The sequence below is a fragment of the Sceloporus undulatus genome, chromosome 4 (assembly GCF_019175285.1).
Source record: "Sceloporus undulatus isolate JIND9_A2432 ecotype Alabama chromosome 4, SceUnd_v1.1, whole genome shotgun sequence".
Lineage (NCBI taxonomy): Eukaryota > Metazoa > Chordata > Lepidosauria > Squamata > Phrynosomatidae > Sceloporus > Sceloporus undulatus.
This window is the reverse complement of record NC_056525.1, coordinates 7,530,532-7,549,243: the sequence shown is the minus strand read 5'-3', so window position 1 is coordinate 7,549,243 and position 18,712 is coordinate 7,530,532. Positions and strand designations below refer to the sequence as shown.

General features: G+C 44.5%; 1 protein-coding gene across 1 annotated transcript in view; it reads left to right on the top strand.

Moving 5' to 3' along the window:
- UCKL1 (uridine-cytidine kinase 1 like 1) overlaps positions 1 to 18,712 on the top strand; it is a 61,928-nt gene that overhangs the window by 9,441 nt on the left and 33,775 nt on the right. Inside the window, exons 2-5 of the mRNA XM_042462434.1 lie at positions 10,281 to 10,474; positions 11,353 to 11,459; positions 15,798 to 15,968; positions 17,094 to 17,165. Coding sequence (XP_042318368.1) covers positions 10,281 to 10,474; positions 11,353 to 11,459; positions 15,798 to 15,968; positions 17,094 to 17,165 — 544 coding nt within the window. The remainder of the gene's footprint in view (positions 1 to 10,280; positions 10,475 to 11,352; positions 11,460 to 15,797; positions 15,969 to 17,093; positions 17,166 to 18,712) is intronic.

Here is an 18,712-nt window from a genome sequence, read left to right as displayed (position 1 = left end):
GATGGATGGGCTGGGGAGGCAGAGGATGGTCCATCTACTGTAAGCGGAGCTCCTATTGAGGTAGTGTGGGGCAGGGGGAGGTACGGCGGTAGGAGAAGGGACTTGCGTTCCAGGGGAAGGAGAGATCGATGCTTAATATCTATCTCTCCTTCCTGTCCCACTCCTAACCAAAGGGACCTGAGGGTCACTCCATCCATACCACAAACCCTGTCTCTGCTCCTGTGCAATGCCAGGTCCATTAACAACAAGTCCCACATTATACATGATCTAATCGAGGATAACAACTGTGACCTGGCTTGCATTACTGAGACCTGGCTTGGGCCTGGTGGGGAAGCTGTGTGGGCCCAGGCCCTACCTGCCGGGTACTCAGTGAAGGACCAGACCAGGTTAGGTGGGCGGGGGGGGGGGGGTGTCGCCTTGTCCCTAAGCGACCTCCTTTGTCTCTTCCAGCACATGCTCGCCAAACTTCTCATATCGAGTATATTTACCTGACCCTGAGGGCCAGAGACAGCTTAGGGATTTTGTTGGTGTACCAACCACCTCGTGCGCTAACAGACTCCCTTAACGAACTGACACAGTTGATCTCGGAGGTATTGTTGGAGTCCCCCAGGCTTTTAGTCCTGGGGGACTTCAACATTCCCTTCGCGGCCAGCTACGTTCCATCCGGTGCGGTTCGTGAATTCATGGATACCATGACTTCCATGGGGTTGTCTCAACTGGTCTCGGGTCCAACGCATTCTGCGGGTAATACACTCGATATGGTTTTTTGCACGGGTATGGAAAATCCGTGGGCGGAAATAACTAACATTTCCCCCCTGTCATGGACGGATCATTTCCTGGTGGAGGCAGTGATCAAGGCTTCTACCCAGATCCCTCCCGGAGGTGGCGGACCTATTAGAATGGTCCACCCACGAAGGCTGATGGAACCCAAAAGGTTCCAGGAAGCCCTAGAGGGGCTTATGGATGGAAATGACGGCGATTCTGTTGATGTCTTGACCGGCATCTGGGATGCCGGTCTCTCTAAGGCTATACACAGTATTGCTCCCAAGCGCTCTCTCAGGCCTGCTTCCAAACGTAAGCCCTGGTATACGGAAGATCTCCGGGCGAGGAAGCGGGTCCTGCGACGGCTAGAGCACCGCTGGCGGAAACACCAGCGCTTATCCAACAAGACTCTCCTAGACCATCTTTTGAAGGACTATGGAGAGGCGATTTGTGCAGCTAAGAACTCGTTCTATGCTGCACGTGTCGCGTCCGCGGAGTCGCGTCCGGCAGAGTTGTTCAGGGTAGTGAGAGAGCTAACTCAGCTCCCTCCTGCCCTGAACCAGATCCTTGAACCTTCTAAGGCCTGCTGCGACCAATTTAACAACTTCTTCGCGGATAAAATCTCTTGGATAAGCGAAGGTCTTGAGGCCAGCCTTAGAGCAGAACCTAGAGTAGAGGTATCCAGGGCATCCGTGAACTTGGTTAGGCTGGATCAGTTTGAGTCTGTCAGTACCGAGGATGTGGACAAGATCCTTGGAAGTGTTAGGAAGACAACATGCTCTCTCGATCCCTGTCCCTCATGGCTAGCGGCACAGGGGGGCCCAGCTGTAACTTTATTGTTACAGCAGATTATTAACACCTCATTGAGGGATGGGCAATTTCCAACAAACCTGAAATTGGCCATAGTAAAACCTTTATTAAAAAAGCCCTCCCTCGACCCCCTGTTGCACAATAATTATCGGCCAATCTCGCTATTGCCATTTCTGGGGAAGGTGATCGAGCGGGCAGTTGCAATCCAACTTCAATCGATCTTGGATGAAGCGGAATATCTAGACCCATTTCAAACCGGCTTTCGGGCGGGTTACGGTGTTGAGACTGCTATGGTTGCCTTGGTCGATGATCTCCGTCTGGGCATGGAAAGGGGAAGCATGTCCCTGTTAGTGCTCTTGGACATCTCAGCGGCTTTCGATACCATAGACCATGGTATCCTTCTGGGGCGCCTGGCGGAGGTGGGAATCAGGGGCACTGCGCTCCAGTGGTTCCGGTCCTACCTCTCCGGGAGGTCCCAGATGGTGCAGCTGGGAGACGTGCGCTCCAATGAGAGGGCCCTTACATCTGGGGTCCCTCAAGGAGCCATTCTGTCTCCCATGCTTTTCAACATTTACATGAAACCGCTGGGAGAGATCATCCGGAGACATGGGGCGCGGTGTTATCAGTACGCTGATGACACCCAAATAGTCTTCTCTATGTCTCCGACTGATGCAGTGACCGGGATTGGCGTCTCTCCTCTCGTGGCCTGTCTGGAGTCGGTAATGGGCTGGATGAGGGACAACAGACTCAGCCTGAATCCAGAGAAGACGGAAGTACTGGTGATAGGTTCCCCCGGTCCGGGGCTGGCGGTGGTTCCACCTGTCCTGAACGGAATCACACTTTCCGTGAAGGACTCTGTACGCAGCTTGGGGGTGCTCCTGGACTCATCGCTCCACCTTACATCTCAGGTGGATGCGACGGTCAGGAGCACCTGTTATCAGCTTCGGCTGATACGCCAACTGTGTCCCTACCTCGACCGGGGAGACCTTGAAACTGTTGTACACGCCCTGGTAACCTCTAGGTTGGATTTCTGCAATGCGCTCTACATGGGGCAACCCTTGTACCATACTCGGAAGCTGCAACTTGTGCAGAATATGGCAGCCCGTCTGGTCACTGGCACTGCCAGGGCCAGTCATATAACACCTGTCCTTAAAGACTTACATTGGCTGCCTATTCGCTTCCTGGCGCAATACAAGGTGTTGGTAATCACCTATAAAGCCCTAAATGGCTTGGGCCCAGGGTACCTGGAGGACCGCCTCTCTCCGTACAATCCGCCCCATGCACTTCGATCTTCAGGGCAGCTACTGCTAAGAGTTCCAGAGGTGAAATATAATTCCACCTCTAGGAGGGCTTTCTCCATCTTAGCCCCAAACCTCTGGAACGTGCTGCCCTTCGAGCTCCGCTCAGCCACCTCCCTAGCCTAATTTAGGAAGGGGCTAAAAACCCATCTATTCGAACAAGTCTACCCCTGACCAGCAACTCTCCCCCCCCTCGTCAGCACTGTAGGCCGGCATGTTAATTTTATTGTTTTTATTGAATTGTTTTAATGTATATGTATGTATTGTTATTAGATGCTGTTCACCGCCCTGATTTTCAGAAGGGCAGTATACAAATAAAAATTTATTATTATTATTATTATTATTATTATTATTATTATTATTATTATTATTAAGTGGTTTACAATGTGTAAGTCAATTGCCCCCAACAAGCTGGGTATTCATTTTACTGACCTGTGAAAAGATGGAAGACTGAGTCAACCTTGGGGCCCTAAGATCGATCTTACAAACTTGGGGTTGCAGCAGGACTGGCATATAACCACTGCATATAACCAGGGCTCTTCTCATAGAGCTGGAAGGGGCCATGAATGTCTAGCCCAATCTGCCTCTCAGATAGTTGTGTATTTCTACATGGCTGAGGTTGAACTAGCTGGTTCTCACAGCCCCTTCCAACTCTGTGATTTTATGGTTATGTGTTTCTTTGCAGGAATACATAATTCAAGCACTCCTGAAAGATGGCCAGCCAACCTGTTTAAACACCTCCAAAGACTGAGGTCAACCACCTTCCAACATACACTCATCCTTCCATATTCTCTGGGGTTGGGGCACAGGACCCCTATGAATGTAGAAAAACCACAAATAACAAAAACACTATTCTTTTCACCTGAGGGAACACCTGTTTAGGAATCCCCCCGTCCTCCAGTGCAACTCTGTAGTTAACATCTGCCAGAAGTTGATCATAGAACCATGTTGGAATACCTACAAATACCTAGAGAAGTAGTTTTTTTGTGGGTTTTTCGGGCTATGTGCCCATGTTCTAGAAGAGTTTCTTCCTGATGTTTCGCCAGCATCTGTGGCTGGCATCTTCAGAGACTGCTTGCCTGGAAAAAGTTGGGTATATATATACTGTGTGAGCCTGGGAATGCAGGAGTGATTTGCATGTGTTTTCTCTAGGAATTTCTAGGTTCTCCAGCACAACTCTATGCTCAACTTCTAGCAGAGTTGCCCTGAAGGACCTAGAGATTCCTAGAGAGAACGTATTAATCAAAACCACAAATAATCAAATCTGCAAAAGTCAAAGCCGCAAATGTGGAGGGCCAATTGCATTGCCTTTTCCCCAGTGTACATATATGTGCACTTAAATACATAGCTGAGACACTAAGAAACTCTTGAATTGTGAAGATGTGTAACAGGACACCATCAAGAGTGGCCAATGCACCTTGATCCCTGATGCACATTGGGATCCACACACTTTTCACCAGTCCCAATGTGCATCAGTCCCATTGTGCATTGGTGCAATTGTTCCCATTGTGCATCAGTTCTTTGCCAGCTCTGCTAAACAGGTAGCCACCTACTAGATATGGATATTGTGCATATTGGCAATTCTAATTCCCTCCAACACAAATCCACTTAGGAAGACACACCTCCCATGCAAGCTTCTGGCCATTTTTATTTTATTTTATTTTATTTTGCAGTATGTCATGCACCAGTACATATGTGTGCCGATGAGCTACAGTTATTCCCCCCCCCCCTTTTTCTTAAAATGCCAAGGACTGGTAGCCACTAGCTCAGAGACTCTTGCCAGTCTATGGACCACCACTTTAAGTAGCATTCTTCTATCTGTCAGGCTGCTGTCCAAAGCTGCATTTATACTGCAGAATTAATGCAGTTCAATGCCTCTTTAACTGCCATGGCTCAATTCTATGGAATCCTGGGATCTTTAGTTTTGTGAGATACTGTCAGCTCTCCATACCCACAGATTCTTTATCCATGGTTTCAGTCATCCACAGCTTGAAAATATTCAAAAAATATATAAATTCCAAAAAAGCAAACCTTGATTTTGCTATTTTACATAAGGGACGTCATTTTACTACACCACTGTAATTAATGGGACTTGGGCATTCACGGATTTTACTATCCACGGAGGGTCCTGGGAACCAATTCCTAGCAGATACCAAGGGCCCACTGTATTTAGCCTTCTCTTTCAGAGAGCTCTGGTGTCACAACAAACTACTAATCCTAGGATCCCAGGGTGGAGCTGTGACCGTTAAAGTGGTGTCAAAGTGCATTAATTCTGCAGTGTGGCAGCAGCCCTAAATGCAGGAGCCAAGTCAGTAAGGAAAAAGGTGGCGACTCTTAAAATCAGCCTGTCCTTCTGAACTTGACTTCACCCACTATGACTACTCCTTTGAATGAACCTGAGACCTCACTTCAAGATTCTTAAATGGGACAGACTTTCCCCAGAGGTGATGAAGGTGGGTGGGTGTGATCATCCTTACCTGTGATCACAAGGGAAGGGACCTCTCTCTTGTGCTTCATCTGCACAGGGCATTTTGAATCCCCCTCCTGGACTCTTGTTTTGCCTGGTTGCTAGCACTATAAATCTATCAGCGAAAGGAGATGCTCTCTGCCTCGGAAATGGAAAACCAGAGGAGGGCTGGAACCAGCTGGCCTCCAAAAGATCAGCTATAAATAATCCGTTCTCTGCTGTCCCTGGCTTGGTGAAGGTTTTGCTGCTCCAGTCCAGAGCTTATCCCGCTGGCCAAAGGCCAAGGAGCAGTGGTGAGTTTTGCCGCACACAGTTGCCAGACCCAAAAGAGCTCTTGGAGAAGGTTTATCTCCTCTCTTCCCTGAGCTGCACTCAGCCTGATAAAGAGAGGCAGCTTGGATGATCTTTGGCTAAGCCTTTCTGATTTATAAATATCAGATTGCTGCTTGCATGATTTTGTGGCACATAAAAAACTGAAGGTAGCCGTTTGTGCCTCTTTAGAGAGTTAGTATGGTATTGTGGTTTGAACGCTGGACTGTGACTCTAGAGACCAGGATTCTACTCTCCGCTCATCTGTGGAAACCCACTGGATGACCTTGGGCAAGTCACGCTTTCTCAGCCTCAGATGAAGGCAAAGATACCCCCCCCCCCAAGTCAAACAAATTATGCTCCAAAAACTCTGTGATGGGGTCATCTTAGGCTTTGAAGCTATTTTTGAGTCACTTTTGACTTATGGTGACTCTAAGGTGAACCTGTCACAGTGATTTTGTGGTAAGTTTTGTTCAAAAGAGTTTGCCTTTTCCTTCCTCTGAGGCTGAGAGAGTGTGGCTTCCCCAAGGTCACACTGTGGGTTTCCATAGCTGAGACTAGGATTTGAACCCTGGTCTCCTGGAGTCCTAGGAGATTATCACACTGGCAAAAAAGATGAGAGCATAGCGTGATGCTCCCGTCAATGTTGCACAATAATGTGATGATTATCACACGATGTCACGCGATGTCATGATTATCTAGTGACTGAATAAAGAAGAATTCTAATGCCTCTTTTTATTCATGGGAGAATCCAGTGAATAAAAAGTGCTAGAATTCCTCTTTATTTACCGGATAATTGCAGGATAATCGTGATGTCGCGTGACATTGTGTGATAATCATTGCATTATCGCACAATATTGCAGGAACATCTCACTATGCTCCCATCTTTTTTGCCAGTGTGGTAATCTCTCTAGTCCAGCACTCAAACCACTACACCATATTGGCTCTTACCTAGTACCTGGAGGGTATTGAAAGCTCAAAATGCAAAGTCCTTCCCTCAGTGGTAGAAAATCATCTTCCTCTGGTTTTAGATTCCACCCTGGACTACTTAGTACAGAGTACCTCAAACTCCATAAAAGGGAAGTGTAGTAACATCATTGCCAAGAGCCAATGTGGTGTAGTGGTTTGAGCAACTCTAGAGACCAGGGTTTGAATCTACACTCATCCATGGAAACCCACTGGGTAGCCTTGCCCAGTCGCACTCTCTCGACGTCAGAGGAGAGGAAACCCTCGCTGAACAAATCTTTCCTAGAAAATCCTGTGATTGGTTTGCCTAGGATCTCCATAATCCGGAAAATGGCTTGAAGGTGCACAACAATAAGCATCATTGCCATCTCGTGGTGGCAGTAGAAATTGCTCACACTGCTGCCAAGCACTCCACTATGCCCTGCTCTTCTTTCTCTGGTGTGTGTATGTATATATTTTTGCATCTTCTTTCAAGTTACCAGTCTTCTTGGCAGGAGTTGGATTCAAAGTAAAAAGTGCCCCAAACGTCTGTGAGGAGAGAAGCAACCCTTGCAACTGACTGCAGGTTCTGAAGTAAAGGACTTTTAAGAATATGCTGCACTTTTAAAATTTGACTCTTTTAAAACAGGTTAAATGCATGTTTCAAACTGATCCTAGTGTTGTCAAACAGTTTAATTCCATTTTGGTGTTGCCTTTATTTGGCTGCTTCAATCCTGTTCCACTTACTTTAATTTGTAATGCACCTTGAGTCCCAAGTTATGGGAGGGAAAGCAGGGTAGAAACAAAGATAGTTATGATCTTGGTTTCACCAGATGATAGTAGGTGGGATTTGAGACCCTTACATGATTATGATATGATCCTAGAGTGTAGGAATCAGTGAGGTATTAGCAGATTATTATACTACATTAGTGTTATATATGGTATTATACGCATATGGTGAGAGTAGGGATGCCATAACCCTGCTGTGCCCGTGCTTGTAACGGTTTTTGCAGTTTGGCACGGTCACGGTCACGGTCCGGTTCACTCTAAATCCTGGGTTTGGGCCCGGCCGGAAGCCATCGCGCCTAAAGGGAACACTCGTCCCCTTGAGGCTGGCTGGCCAATGGCACAGCAGCTGGGGCGGAGCTGTTTCCAGCCCCACTCTGCCATTGGCCAGCCTCAAGGAGGAGGTAGACCCTTGGAGGAGGAGGAATGAGACTCTGGGCCAGCCAGGGGGAGGGAAAAGTGCCCTTTCTTAGTGCATGGCGAGGAGGAGGAGGAGGGGGAAACAGGAGGAGGAGGAGGTGGGTGCCCATTTTCAAAGGTTTCCCCCCCCAAAGAGCACTTTCTGTGTACAGTAGAGTCTCGGTAAAGAAGCATGGGATGTCGGATTGGGGACAAAAGTCCCTCGCCTTGCCTCCCCCTTCCCTCCTTCCCTCCCTAGTTCCCTACTTACCTTCCCTGCTTTGGTCAGGCTTCTCCCTTTGTCCTGAGGAAAATGAAGCCTCTTAGGAGAGGCCGGGGACTGTCCTCCACAGCCGCCAAGTCCTTGCTCCTTTCCCTTCTCTTCAAAGGGCTCCAAAAAGAGCCCTTTGCAGGAAAGGGGAGGTCCGGGAAGAGCAGGACCGGGCTAGTGCCCAGGTCTCTCCTCTCCTTTCCTGCCTTCCTTTGGGGGAAAGGGGAGGTCTGGGAAGAGGAGAGTGGCCTCGGAGGACAGGCCTGGGCCAAGCACACAAGTCCCTCAGGAGCCTGCGTCCTCGATCTAGGCTTGTCCTCCACTGCCCAAGCTTCTCCTTTCCGGGGATTTCCTCTCCCCCGAAGGGGTCGGGGGGGAGAGGAAAGTGAAACTGGGAGGGAGAGGCTTGGATCTGCTTTAAAAAAAGTGTCCTACATTTGAAAATGTTGTCCTACATTTGTCCCGGTTCGGAGGTCCTGATTTATGGCAACCCTAGGTGAGAGCCCACTGTATACATATCTTTTCCCTGCTCAAACTGGCATGCGTACACACATGCATCCTTTCCCTATCACTACACAAAACAAACAGCTTCATTTATATACCTCTTCATACTGAACTAACAGTGTCTAAGAGGTTTACAACTGTAAGATAATTGCCCCCAACAATCTGGGTACTCATTTTAATGACCTCCTCGGAAGGATGCAAGCCTGAGTCAAGCTTGAACCCTTTTGCTGGTACTGAACTCACAACCTTATGGTTTTGAGTGAGAGGCTGCAGTATAGGCATTTAACCACTGCGCCACCAGGGCTCCTGGTGTATATACAATACTGTATATACTCATGTATATGTCTAGAGCTTTTAGTCAAAAATTGACCCCAAAGATCCTGAGTCGACATATCCATGTACTTTAAGGCAAGAGCATAATCCCTCCTGGGAGCACTGATTCCTCTCTGTTACCTCATCCATCCAGCCTTTAGTATAAGCACAAACAGTTATGCCTGCTGAAATTTTGTAAGTTCTTTTGCACTGTTTTCCTTTGCTTCATCTTTTAGTTCCTTTGTTATGTGCCCATAAGTTTCACCCTCGATGTATCACCGGGTCATATCAAAATCCATCATTTTGGCCCCCAAATCTGACCTTTACTTATACATGAGATTGATTTATAGTCCAGTATATATGGTAATTGAAATGGTAACTCTCCCTAGTTCCAGATAGATTGGAGAAATCCTGCACATTGATGCTAAACACTCTAGCAGCTGCCCTCTCTGTACTCATCCCTCTCTACAGAAGACACTCCAGCAGCTGCACTCTATGACAGTCCCTTTATGTGCAGCTGTAGCAGGTCATTTGTCTGCAGATGCATTCAGAAGAACAGCCATACAGTACATAACTGCTGGAGTGCCCATTGGTCATGCTGACTGGCTAATTCTGAGCTTTGTAGTGCCAAAAGGTCACTTTTCCAAGCTCTGGTTCCTGCCTCCTTTAAAGGAGCTCAGGGTGGTGTACATTCCATTTTCCATCTTTTTATTATTATATTTATTTTTATCCCACTTTCCTCCCAAGATTGGGATCCATCTTCCATTTTATCCTGACAGCACTTTGTGCAGTAGTTTAGGGTGAACAACGTGAGTGGTGAAATAATACCATATACCCTCCCAGTTTGGAAACGACAATCCCAACCAATCCTTTGACTTCTGACTTTTTCAGCAGCTTTAAAAATGTCCCAGTTTCTCTCTCCTCCTCCTGCGTTCCTTCCTCATCCTGGCTTTCTTTCATTGCTCCAACTGAGTTCAAAGTTGCAGAATAGTTTGCAGTCAATTAATTTGGGGAGGAGAGAGAGGAGTAGCAAGGGTACAATTATCTCCTTCCCAGGACGCTAAGGCAAAAGAAAACTGCTGCAGCATCTCCTAGCTTGTGTATTCTTCCTCATTAACAGCTTTCACCATCGCAACCACACTCCAGTTTTGCTTGGCCACACACATCTTAGTGTTCATCTGTGAAACGCTGGAGAGCATGGTGTCAGGGGTTCTAACCCAAGTCTTTCAAGTATAGCACTCTCTTGGTTATTGGTAAGTACAATAACATCCTAAATCCACAAAATGGTGATACCTATATTTGATCAACCAAAATGCACAAAAATGCATGATTCAAGCTTTTGAAGCTCCACTGTTGGTGCTCTCCTCTTTCAGGTTTACCACTCACCTGCAAAATTCTCCCTCTTCTTGTCTCTTAGCAACAGCAGTGCCGAATCCTTAGACAGGCTGCTACCTGCCGTGGGTACCACCAGGTCACCACGGAAACGGACCACCAGCCAGTGCAAATCTGAGCCACCCCTCCTGCGGACGAGCAAGAGGACCATTTACACTGCAGGCCGGCCACCCTGGTACAACGAACATGGGACACAGTCAAAAGAGGCTTTTGTCATTGGTAAGAGCTCTTCCTCTCTGCAGAAATAATCCAGGTTGACACCACTTTAACTGCCATGGAATTCTGGGAATTGTAGTCTGCTCTGGTACCACAGCAAACTACAGTTTCCAGAATTCCATAGCATTGAGCCATGGATAAACTAGAGTTCCCAGCAATCCATAGCATTGTGCCATAGATAAACCGAATTATTTCTGCAGATGCAATCTGGGAGTTCTGTTTTGGATTCCCATCCATTTGCATAGAGTTTGGAAAGAATTTATTGGTAATTAATTTCTTACCCTTCATCAGTTAATTTTTTGACATTCCACTTCAACGTAAGGAAGAACTTTTTTACTGTAAGAACCATGCAACAGTATAATAGACTCCCTCGAAAGGTGGTGGATTCTCTTTCTTTGTAAGTCTTGGCCATTTTTTGAGAGTGCTTTAGTTGCATGGCAGGTGATTGGACTAGATTTGTCTTGTGGCTCCTTCCAATACTAAGAGCCTATGATTCTGTCCCTCCAGGTGCAATAAGTTATTTTATTTGTTAGAATATTTTTATCCTGCCCTTTTTATCACGAGATTTCAGGGCAGGAAACAGATATGATATGAACAATTTAAACAGTTCCAAAATAACATTAAAAAGAGTTTAATCAGGAACATATTAAACAATTGAAAAGAGTGTTGAAAGGCTTAAAAAAAATTAAAACCATTTTAAAATGCTTTTTTAACAAAAGGGGGAGGGCAAAAGATGAAGGATCTTTTCAGCTTGGGCATTCAGTGAAAAGAGGAGAATGCCTAAACCTTAGCTGTCAGTTGCTGTGTACGAAACTCATTTCAGTTATAAGTTGCACCAAACTTTCTGTTTCATGTTTTCATTCCCTTTCCGTACTTAACAGGCCTTGGGGGAGGCAGTGCTTCTGGTAAGACCACCGTAGCCAGGATGATCATAGAGGCCTTAGATGTGCCGTGGGTAGTCCTTCTGTCCATGGACTCCTTCTACAAGGTACGTTAGGAGCTACAGATACTCAGTAACATAACTTTGTTCTCATAGATGTGAAAGAATTGGCCCACATTCCAGATCACCTACTCAGTTACACACGCATAACTAAGTAACATCTCCTGGTCTGACCTCTCTTCCCCCTTCACTTTAATAGGCAGCAGCTACACCAAGAGATGGAAATCTGTTCGGTTGGTGATCAGAGTACAGGAAAAGGATGTTTCTAGCCCTCTTCCACCATTGAGCAAGACCGCAACAAGGAATTGTTGCACGTATCCTGCTTTTGATTGTCTCACACGCTGCCAGAAGGAGGTGGAAACATCATCCTTCTGCACCCCAGTCACCATCTGAACAAACTGGCATTGCACAGAATTCAAAGATATAGCTGTGTTAGTCTATAGAATCAGTATGTGGAGAGATCTTGTAGCACTTTTGAGAATAACTGAAAGAAAGAAGTTGGCAGCATGAGCTTTTGTAGACGTAAGTCTACTCCTTAGATGCATTTGGACCAAATGCATCTGAGGAAGTAGACTTAAGTCTACAAAAGCTCATGCTATCAACTTCTTTCTTTCAGTTAGTCTCAAATGTGCTACAAGATCTCTATACATACTGGCATCGCTCAGTGTGTCTGCTATCTGGTAAAGTAGTCATTTATGATCATGGCAGTCATGCCATGATCATGACTATGCTGAACACAGAGCAGTCAGGTGACAAATCCACAACTGAAATACAGAATGCCAGCCACTGAGAGTAAAGGTCAAGAATGCAAAAAACTGTTAGGTTACATTTGCAATATCTAATAATAATCAAGCCCAAGTATTGATATTAGAACAGGTATGAAGATGTGAAACATATATGGGGTGGAGTAAGGGATTAGATTGAATTGTCCCACATCAGCCCTCCCTGGGCATGACTAGAAAACGTCTAGACCCATAATCCAATTTCACATCACTTTAAATGCCATGGCTCAATGGTATGGAATTCTGGGAAGTGTAGTTTTGTGAGGCCTTTAGCATTCTCTGATAGAGAATTCTATAGTATTGAGCATGGCACTTAAAGTGGTATCAACCTGGATTATTTCTGCAGTGCAGATGCAGCGTTAGACTTCCTTAAAGTTTCAAGTGTCTAAGAATACCAATTAGTTAAACAAGGTGCATTATCAACATTAAGCCATGGCTAACTAGTATTTTGAAGGAGTCTAAAATATTTATCTGAGATGGTTCTATAGGATTGCTCACCTTTGGTTAAGCTAGTGAGGGCTGATGGAAGTTGCAATTCAACATCTGGAGGATTTTATTATTCCTCCCAAGCTTTAAATGCTAAATTCACCTTAGGTTCTTCCTGCTGACAAGATTAATTACGAAGCTACAGTATCTGATTTTCTGGTGAGCTGTATCACTTTGCTTCTCTGGATTTATTATCCAAACCTTGCACAATTCACTTAATATAACAACTATTAACTACTAGCTGCTAGTCAATAATTAATTCTAAATTAACCTGTCTTTGTTTCATCCTTATGATGATTTTGCCAGCATCATGTCAAAGATTTATTCTAAAACTTGTTTAAAGTTCTGGTACAATCTGTTTTGCAGTCTATAATCCCGTGAATCAGATTTGTAACCAAGCTGAGCAATCATTAATCAGAAACTTATATTGGGATTTAATGTCCTCTTCCTCCCCTGGTTTTCCACCTTTAACAGGACAGGTTTAACTGCATTACCCAGAGCAGCTTAATAGAGTTCACTGTACCATCAATTATTCAGCAATCTTTGAATATCTATTCAGTCTAAACAATCAGTGAACATTACCATGGCTCTGGGAGCCCATAAAGTATTTGCATTCTCAATCCAAATCATCAATGAACACAACCAGTGTTTCAGGAGACCATAAAATTGCTCTTGCTGGATAAAATAGTTGGTCCATTGAGCATGGTATGCTCTTTTCTAACAGAAGTTAGTCAAAGAACCAAGAAACTGAGCAGAGTGCATTGATTATGGCTGTGACCACTTGCGACAGCATACGGTGGTATGAGAGTTGAACTAGGACACAGGGAGACCAGGATTCGAATCTGGGTGACTTTGGACAAATCACACACTCTCAGCCTCAGAGGAAAGCAATGGCAAACCCTTTCTGAACAAATTGTGCCAAGAAAACCCCATGATAGTGTCACTTTTGTCTGTTAGGTGCCTTCAAGTTGTTTCTGACTTATGGTGACCCTAAAGCCAATGGGTTTTCTTGGCAAGTTTCTTCAGAGGGGGTTTCCCATTACCATCCTCTGAGGCTAAGAGATGATGACTTGACCAAGGTCACCCAGTGGGTTTACATGGCTCAGCCAGGATTTGAACCCTGATCTCCAGAGTCCTAGTCCAGCTCTCAAACTACTACACTATGCTTAGGGTTATCATAACTTGTGCTTTCAAGTCAGGAATGACTTGAAGGCACACAACAACAACAACAACATGACCATTTCCTTCCTACCAGCACTTTTATATTCAGGGGTATACTACCCTGAACATACTTCTCTCTTTAGCTGTCATTAGTAGCTACTGATAGGCTTCTCCAGACTCCTTGAATTTGCACATTCCTTTTAAAGGTATCTAACTCAGCAGGCATCCCTGTATTTGGTTTGCAGTGAGGTCTATTCAATGCATTTATTATCCACAGAGCAAGCAATAGCTTCTTTGTCTGTGTCCCAAACGTGGCCCAAAGTGCTCATGTTATGAGAGAAGTGCAAGAACTTCCTCAGCTATTGTCTCCATGTTGCTCAGAATTTTGTCATCTCATTTATTCATTTATTTATTCATTCAATGTTTACTTCTGCTTTTCTCCCAGCAAGAGATCCAAGGCAGCTTACAAATTTTAAAATAGAAGCTAGCTAAAATGGACATTACAAGAACTAAAAACAAATAACAACACTATTTTAAAAAAACCAGGTAATTAAAAATAGTTTTAAATACATTTGAAACATAATTAAAAACAAGCAGGATAAAAGCATATCATATTGAGTGTTGAACTAGGACTCTGTAAACTAGGGTTCAAATCCCGTCTTGGACATGGGGAAACGCACTGGGTAACCTTGGGCAAGTCACACTTTCCCAGCCACAGAGGATGGTAATGGCAGACCCTTTCTTGCCAAGAAAGCCCCATTATATTTTTTGCCTTAGGGTAGGAAACGACTTGAAGGCACACAAGAAAAACAACCACAAATCAACACTATTCCACCATATGGTTTTTAAATTGATCAAATGTCTGCCTAAATAAGGAGGTCATCTTAACTTCGCATGTAGAGAGCAGGGAGGGGATCAATTGAGCCTCTGGTAGGAGAGAGTTCCACAGCTTGGGAGCAACCACAGAGAAGGCTCTCTCCTGTGTCCTCACCAAACACCTTAGTTGCATTTAGGGATCTGCATCCCTTTTCAGAAACAATTTAAAGGCTTCAGGGCCAGAGAAGTCTTTATCTCTATGCGCCTTCTTCATCATGCTGATTTTCAAATGTCACATATGCACACACAGTATACAGGTTTGGCTGCCACCTGTTCCAGACACACTGATCAACACTATTGTTTTTGATTGCATGGCCCTCAAAAACATTGGCTGAGATCCTATGTCTGTTTACCTTTTGTGAGTTTACAAATCCATAGCTACATTGCAAAAACGTGATGGAACTCTGTTAGTGAATCGCAAAGATGTGCATTTGGGCAGTGGCAAGAGTGCTCCAATGTGCATTGGGCACTTGTGATGCACCTGAGGACATGTTGTACTTCATAGCCAGAGCATGGCACATCAATCACCCCACAGGCTTCCATTGTGCAATGGATGACCATAAGTTATAAGGCCACTGCAGCCCTTAGGTGGCTATGGACATTGCAGATTTACCTAATTCAGTTTGATAAGGCCATTGGCAAATATGCAAACCCCAACCAGAATGTCAGCCACTTGTTTTAATTTTGGAAGTTGATTAGACCAGAAACTGTATGAATTGTTGTGGTAGTTGTGTGCCTTCAATCATTTCCAACTTATGAATTGACTAGACCAATGATTCCCAAACGCTGGTCTTCCATTTTGGATTTTGGCTTCCAGAATCCCAGATCATTGGCCAAGATGGCTGAGGCTTCTGGGAGCTGGAGCACAAAACACTTGGAAGGCCAGCATTTGGGAACCCTTCATCTGTGTATGCTTCATCTGTGTATGAATATATGTTGAATATATTGCCACTCTGATAACTACTTAGAATAAATAAACAAATCCCTTTGCCATCTACCAGCCAAGTTACTTTGATTTCCTAGTCGCTTGCATTTTCTGTGCTGTAAGATGAGATGCAGTTTTTGTTCTCCTTTCTGGCAGGTCCTGACAAAGGAACAACAGCAACTGGCAGCCAGCAACGATTACAATTTTGACCACCCCGACGCTTTCGATTTTGACCTGATCATCTCCACCTTGAAGAAACTCAAACAAGGGAAAAGTGTCAAGATCCCCATTTACGATTTCACCACCCACAGTCGCAAAAAAGAATGGGTGTGCTATACTTTGGATATTCTTCTTAATTCAAAACTTTCATTTCAACCCACTGGGGACCAAAAAGCCTCCACTCATAGACAAAGGGGTTAGGGATGCTCAAGCTTATTAGCAGTTATTCGTTTTCAGGTCAAAAAATGTGTTTCCCAACAGTCATAAGTTTTCCTTTAGGAAGAATACGTCTTTTGTTCAATGTTCTCCTGGTGTTTCAGTGTCTTGAAGTATTGCAGAGAAATTATTGTGTGAAGAAAAACATGGGGAGGTTTTGGGGCAAAAAAAATGCACAGAAACTGAAAACACTGTTTCCCACACAAAAAACAAACAAACCCATATTTTTTTCCCTGCACAATAATTCCTGTACAACAGTTTGGGACATTCAAATACAGGGGAAATATAGTAGGCCTTTAGTATCTGCTGGGGTTTGGTTTTCTGTGGACTGGATACCAAAATCTGTGGATGCCCATTACATAAAATGGCATACCTTATATAAAATGGCAAAACCAAACTTTGCGCTCTCTCTCTCTCTCTCTCTCTCTAAACGGAGAGAGAGAGAGAGAGAGAGAGCAATATGGGAATATTTTCAAGCAGGAGTGGTTGCATAAGCTGTGGCTATGGAAAGCCGACTATACAAAGATGAATATTTGAATGCTCCTACAGTGGAGAAAAATCTATAGCATCTATTAATGCAAGTTATCCACTTATCCTTTCAGACATTTTGGAGTACAGCTTCCACAATCCTATTGGATGGGGATAATGGGAACTGTAGGTCAAAACATGGGGGTGAGGTAGAGATATTTCATCTTTGCACTACAGACTAACCTTACCCTAAGCTGGTGGTTTCTGGATATATGAGATTGCAATACCCTTTATCCCCAGCAATTGTGGGCATCTGGAGGCCATCAAGGCTGGGAATTGCTGCATTAGACATTTCATGCATTCATGTCCCATTCCTCTCTTTGCATGTTTTACCACTTTAATAGAGTAACCTGATTAAAAACTCCCTGAACCCCCCTTCACCCCTCCATTTTGCCTACCTTTTTGTTTTAGGCTGTTTTTCTCTTTTTATCTCCCTGATACGTTTTAAAAACTAAACCTTTCAAAAAAACATCTCTCTCTTTCTTCCAGAAAACCCTTTATGGAGCTAATGTGATCATATTTGAAGGCATCATGGCATTTGCTGACAAGGAACTCCTAAAGGTAAGAGGATTTATGCCAGTTTAATAATAAACAGCCCCTACCTTTGTGCTCTTATAGGGAAAGTGGTCCTTGTTGGTGTTAGAATTTTAAAGCACCATTTTAGTGTAGTATCAAATCAAATTTTGAGCGAAAAGGAGTAGAGTCTTTCAAGAAAGAAGTAGCACTTGGTAGTACAGCACACGATTTGCAAGAAAAAGCTCCTAAATTCATACTCAAGACTCTGGAGAACAGCTTCCCATCAGGGCAGATAACACAGAGGCTAAATATTCCTGCATGGCAAGGGGTTAGACTAGATGGCCCTTGTGTTCTCTTCCAGCTCTGTGACTCTATAAATAAATGAACAATCTGACCTGGGTCAAGACAAGAGCAATAAAGATTTCATCAAATTGTAGAGTTGGAAGGGACCCCAAGAGCTATCTACTCCAACTCAGCCATGGCCATGGAGGAATGCATAACTAAAGCACCCCAGAGATATGGTCTTTGAACCTATGGCTTAAAGACCTCCAGTGAAGTAAATCCCACCACTTTCCAAAGCAATCAATTCCACTGTCAAACTGCTGTTACTGTCAAGAATGTCCTCCTGTTTAGCTGGGATGTCTTTTCCTGCAATTTGAGCCCACTGATTTGTTTTCTAGCCTCTGGAGCAGCAGAAAACAAACTTGTGCCACCTTTTATGTGACATCTCTTCCAATATTTAATGATACTGTCAAGTCATTTCTCAGTCTTCTCTTCTGCAAGCTCAGCCTCCGAGCATAAGTCTTGGTTTCTAGACCTTTTACCATCTTTGGATATGTTCCAGCTTGTCCAAAGCTGTATAGAGAGCAATACTGTTTCTTCTCTTGACCTGGATTTCCCTGATTCCTTTAAGACTTGCAAATTTATTTTTTGAGAGTTCCTCCTTTATGACTGAGGAATGCAAACTACCTTACCAATACTCACATTTTGATTAAGGGCTCATTCCCACTGGCAGTTTTTAACTGGAAGGAACTGGGAAGATTCGGTTTCTGCCCCTCCAAATGCCTCTGGAAGCAAGTGCCCACTACAAATACCTCAATCGGGGTATTTAGCCCCGGCAGCCATTGCAGCTCTTTAAACCGGTTTGAAAGGAAGAGTCCTCTGCTGTCAATCAAATTAGTTCCGCTTTCGTAAAAGGTGATGTTTCTTGCAGCCATTGGCTAAGCAGATGGGGGCTTCCCAACTCCTTTTTAAAAAAATCTGGCGGGCAAAGTGCGCAGATGCTGTCAAATTTAAAAACCTTTGGTGTGTGTCTTGTGTGTAGCAAAAGCATTCAGTTAGTATCAATTTGCCAAATTGAAAGGAAAACATTTGTAACACTGTCATTGTAGCATTCGCATTTTAAACAAATGATTCCAGGAGCAAGAGGAAATGAAAGGGAAATCTCAGGCATTGTAGCCTCCTGTCACCCCAATTCCCCTTTTTGGCTGCTTGTCACCCTTTTGCCTCCTGTGTGTGTGCGTGTACTGTGTGCCTTCAGGTTGTGAGCTTCCCTCCCCGCTTTAACTCTTCTGGCTCTTTGCTATGGAATT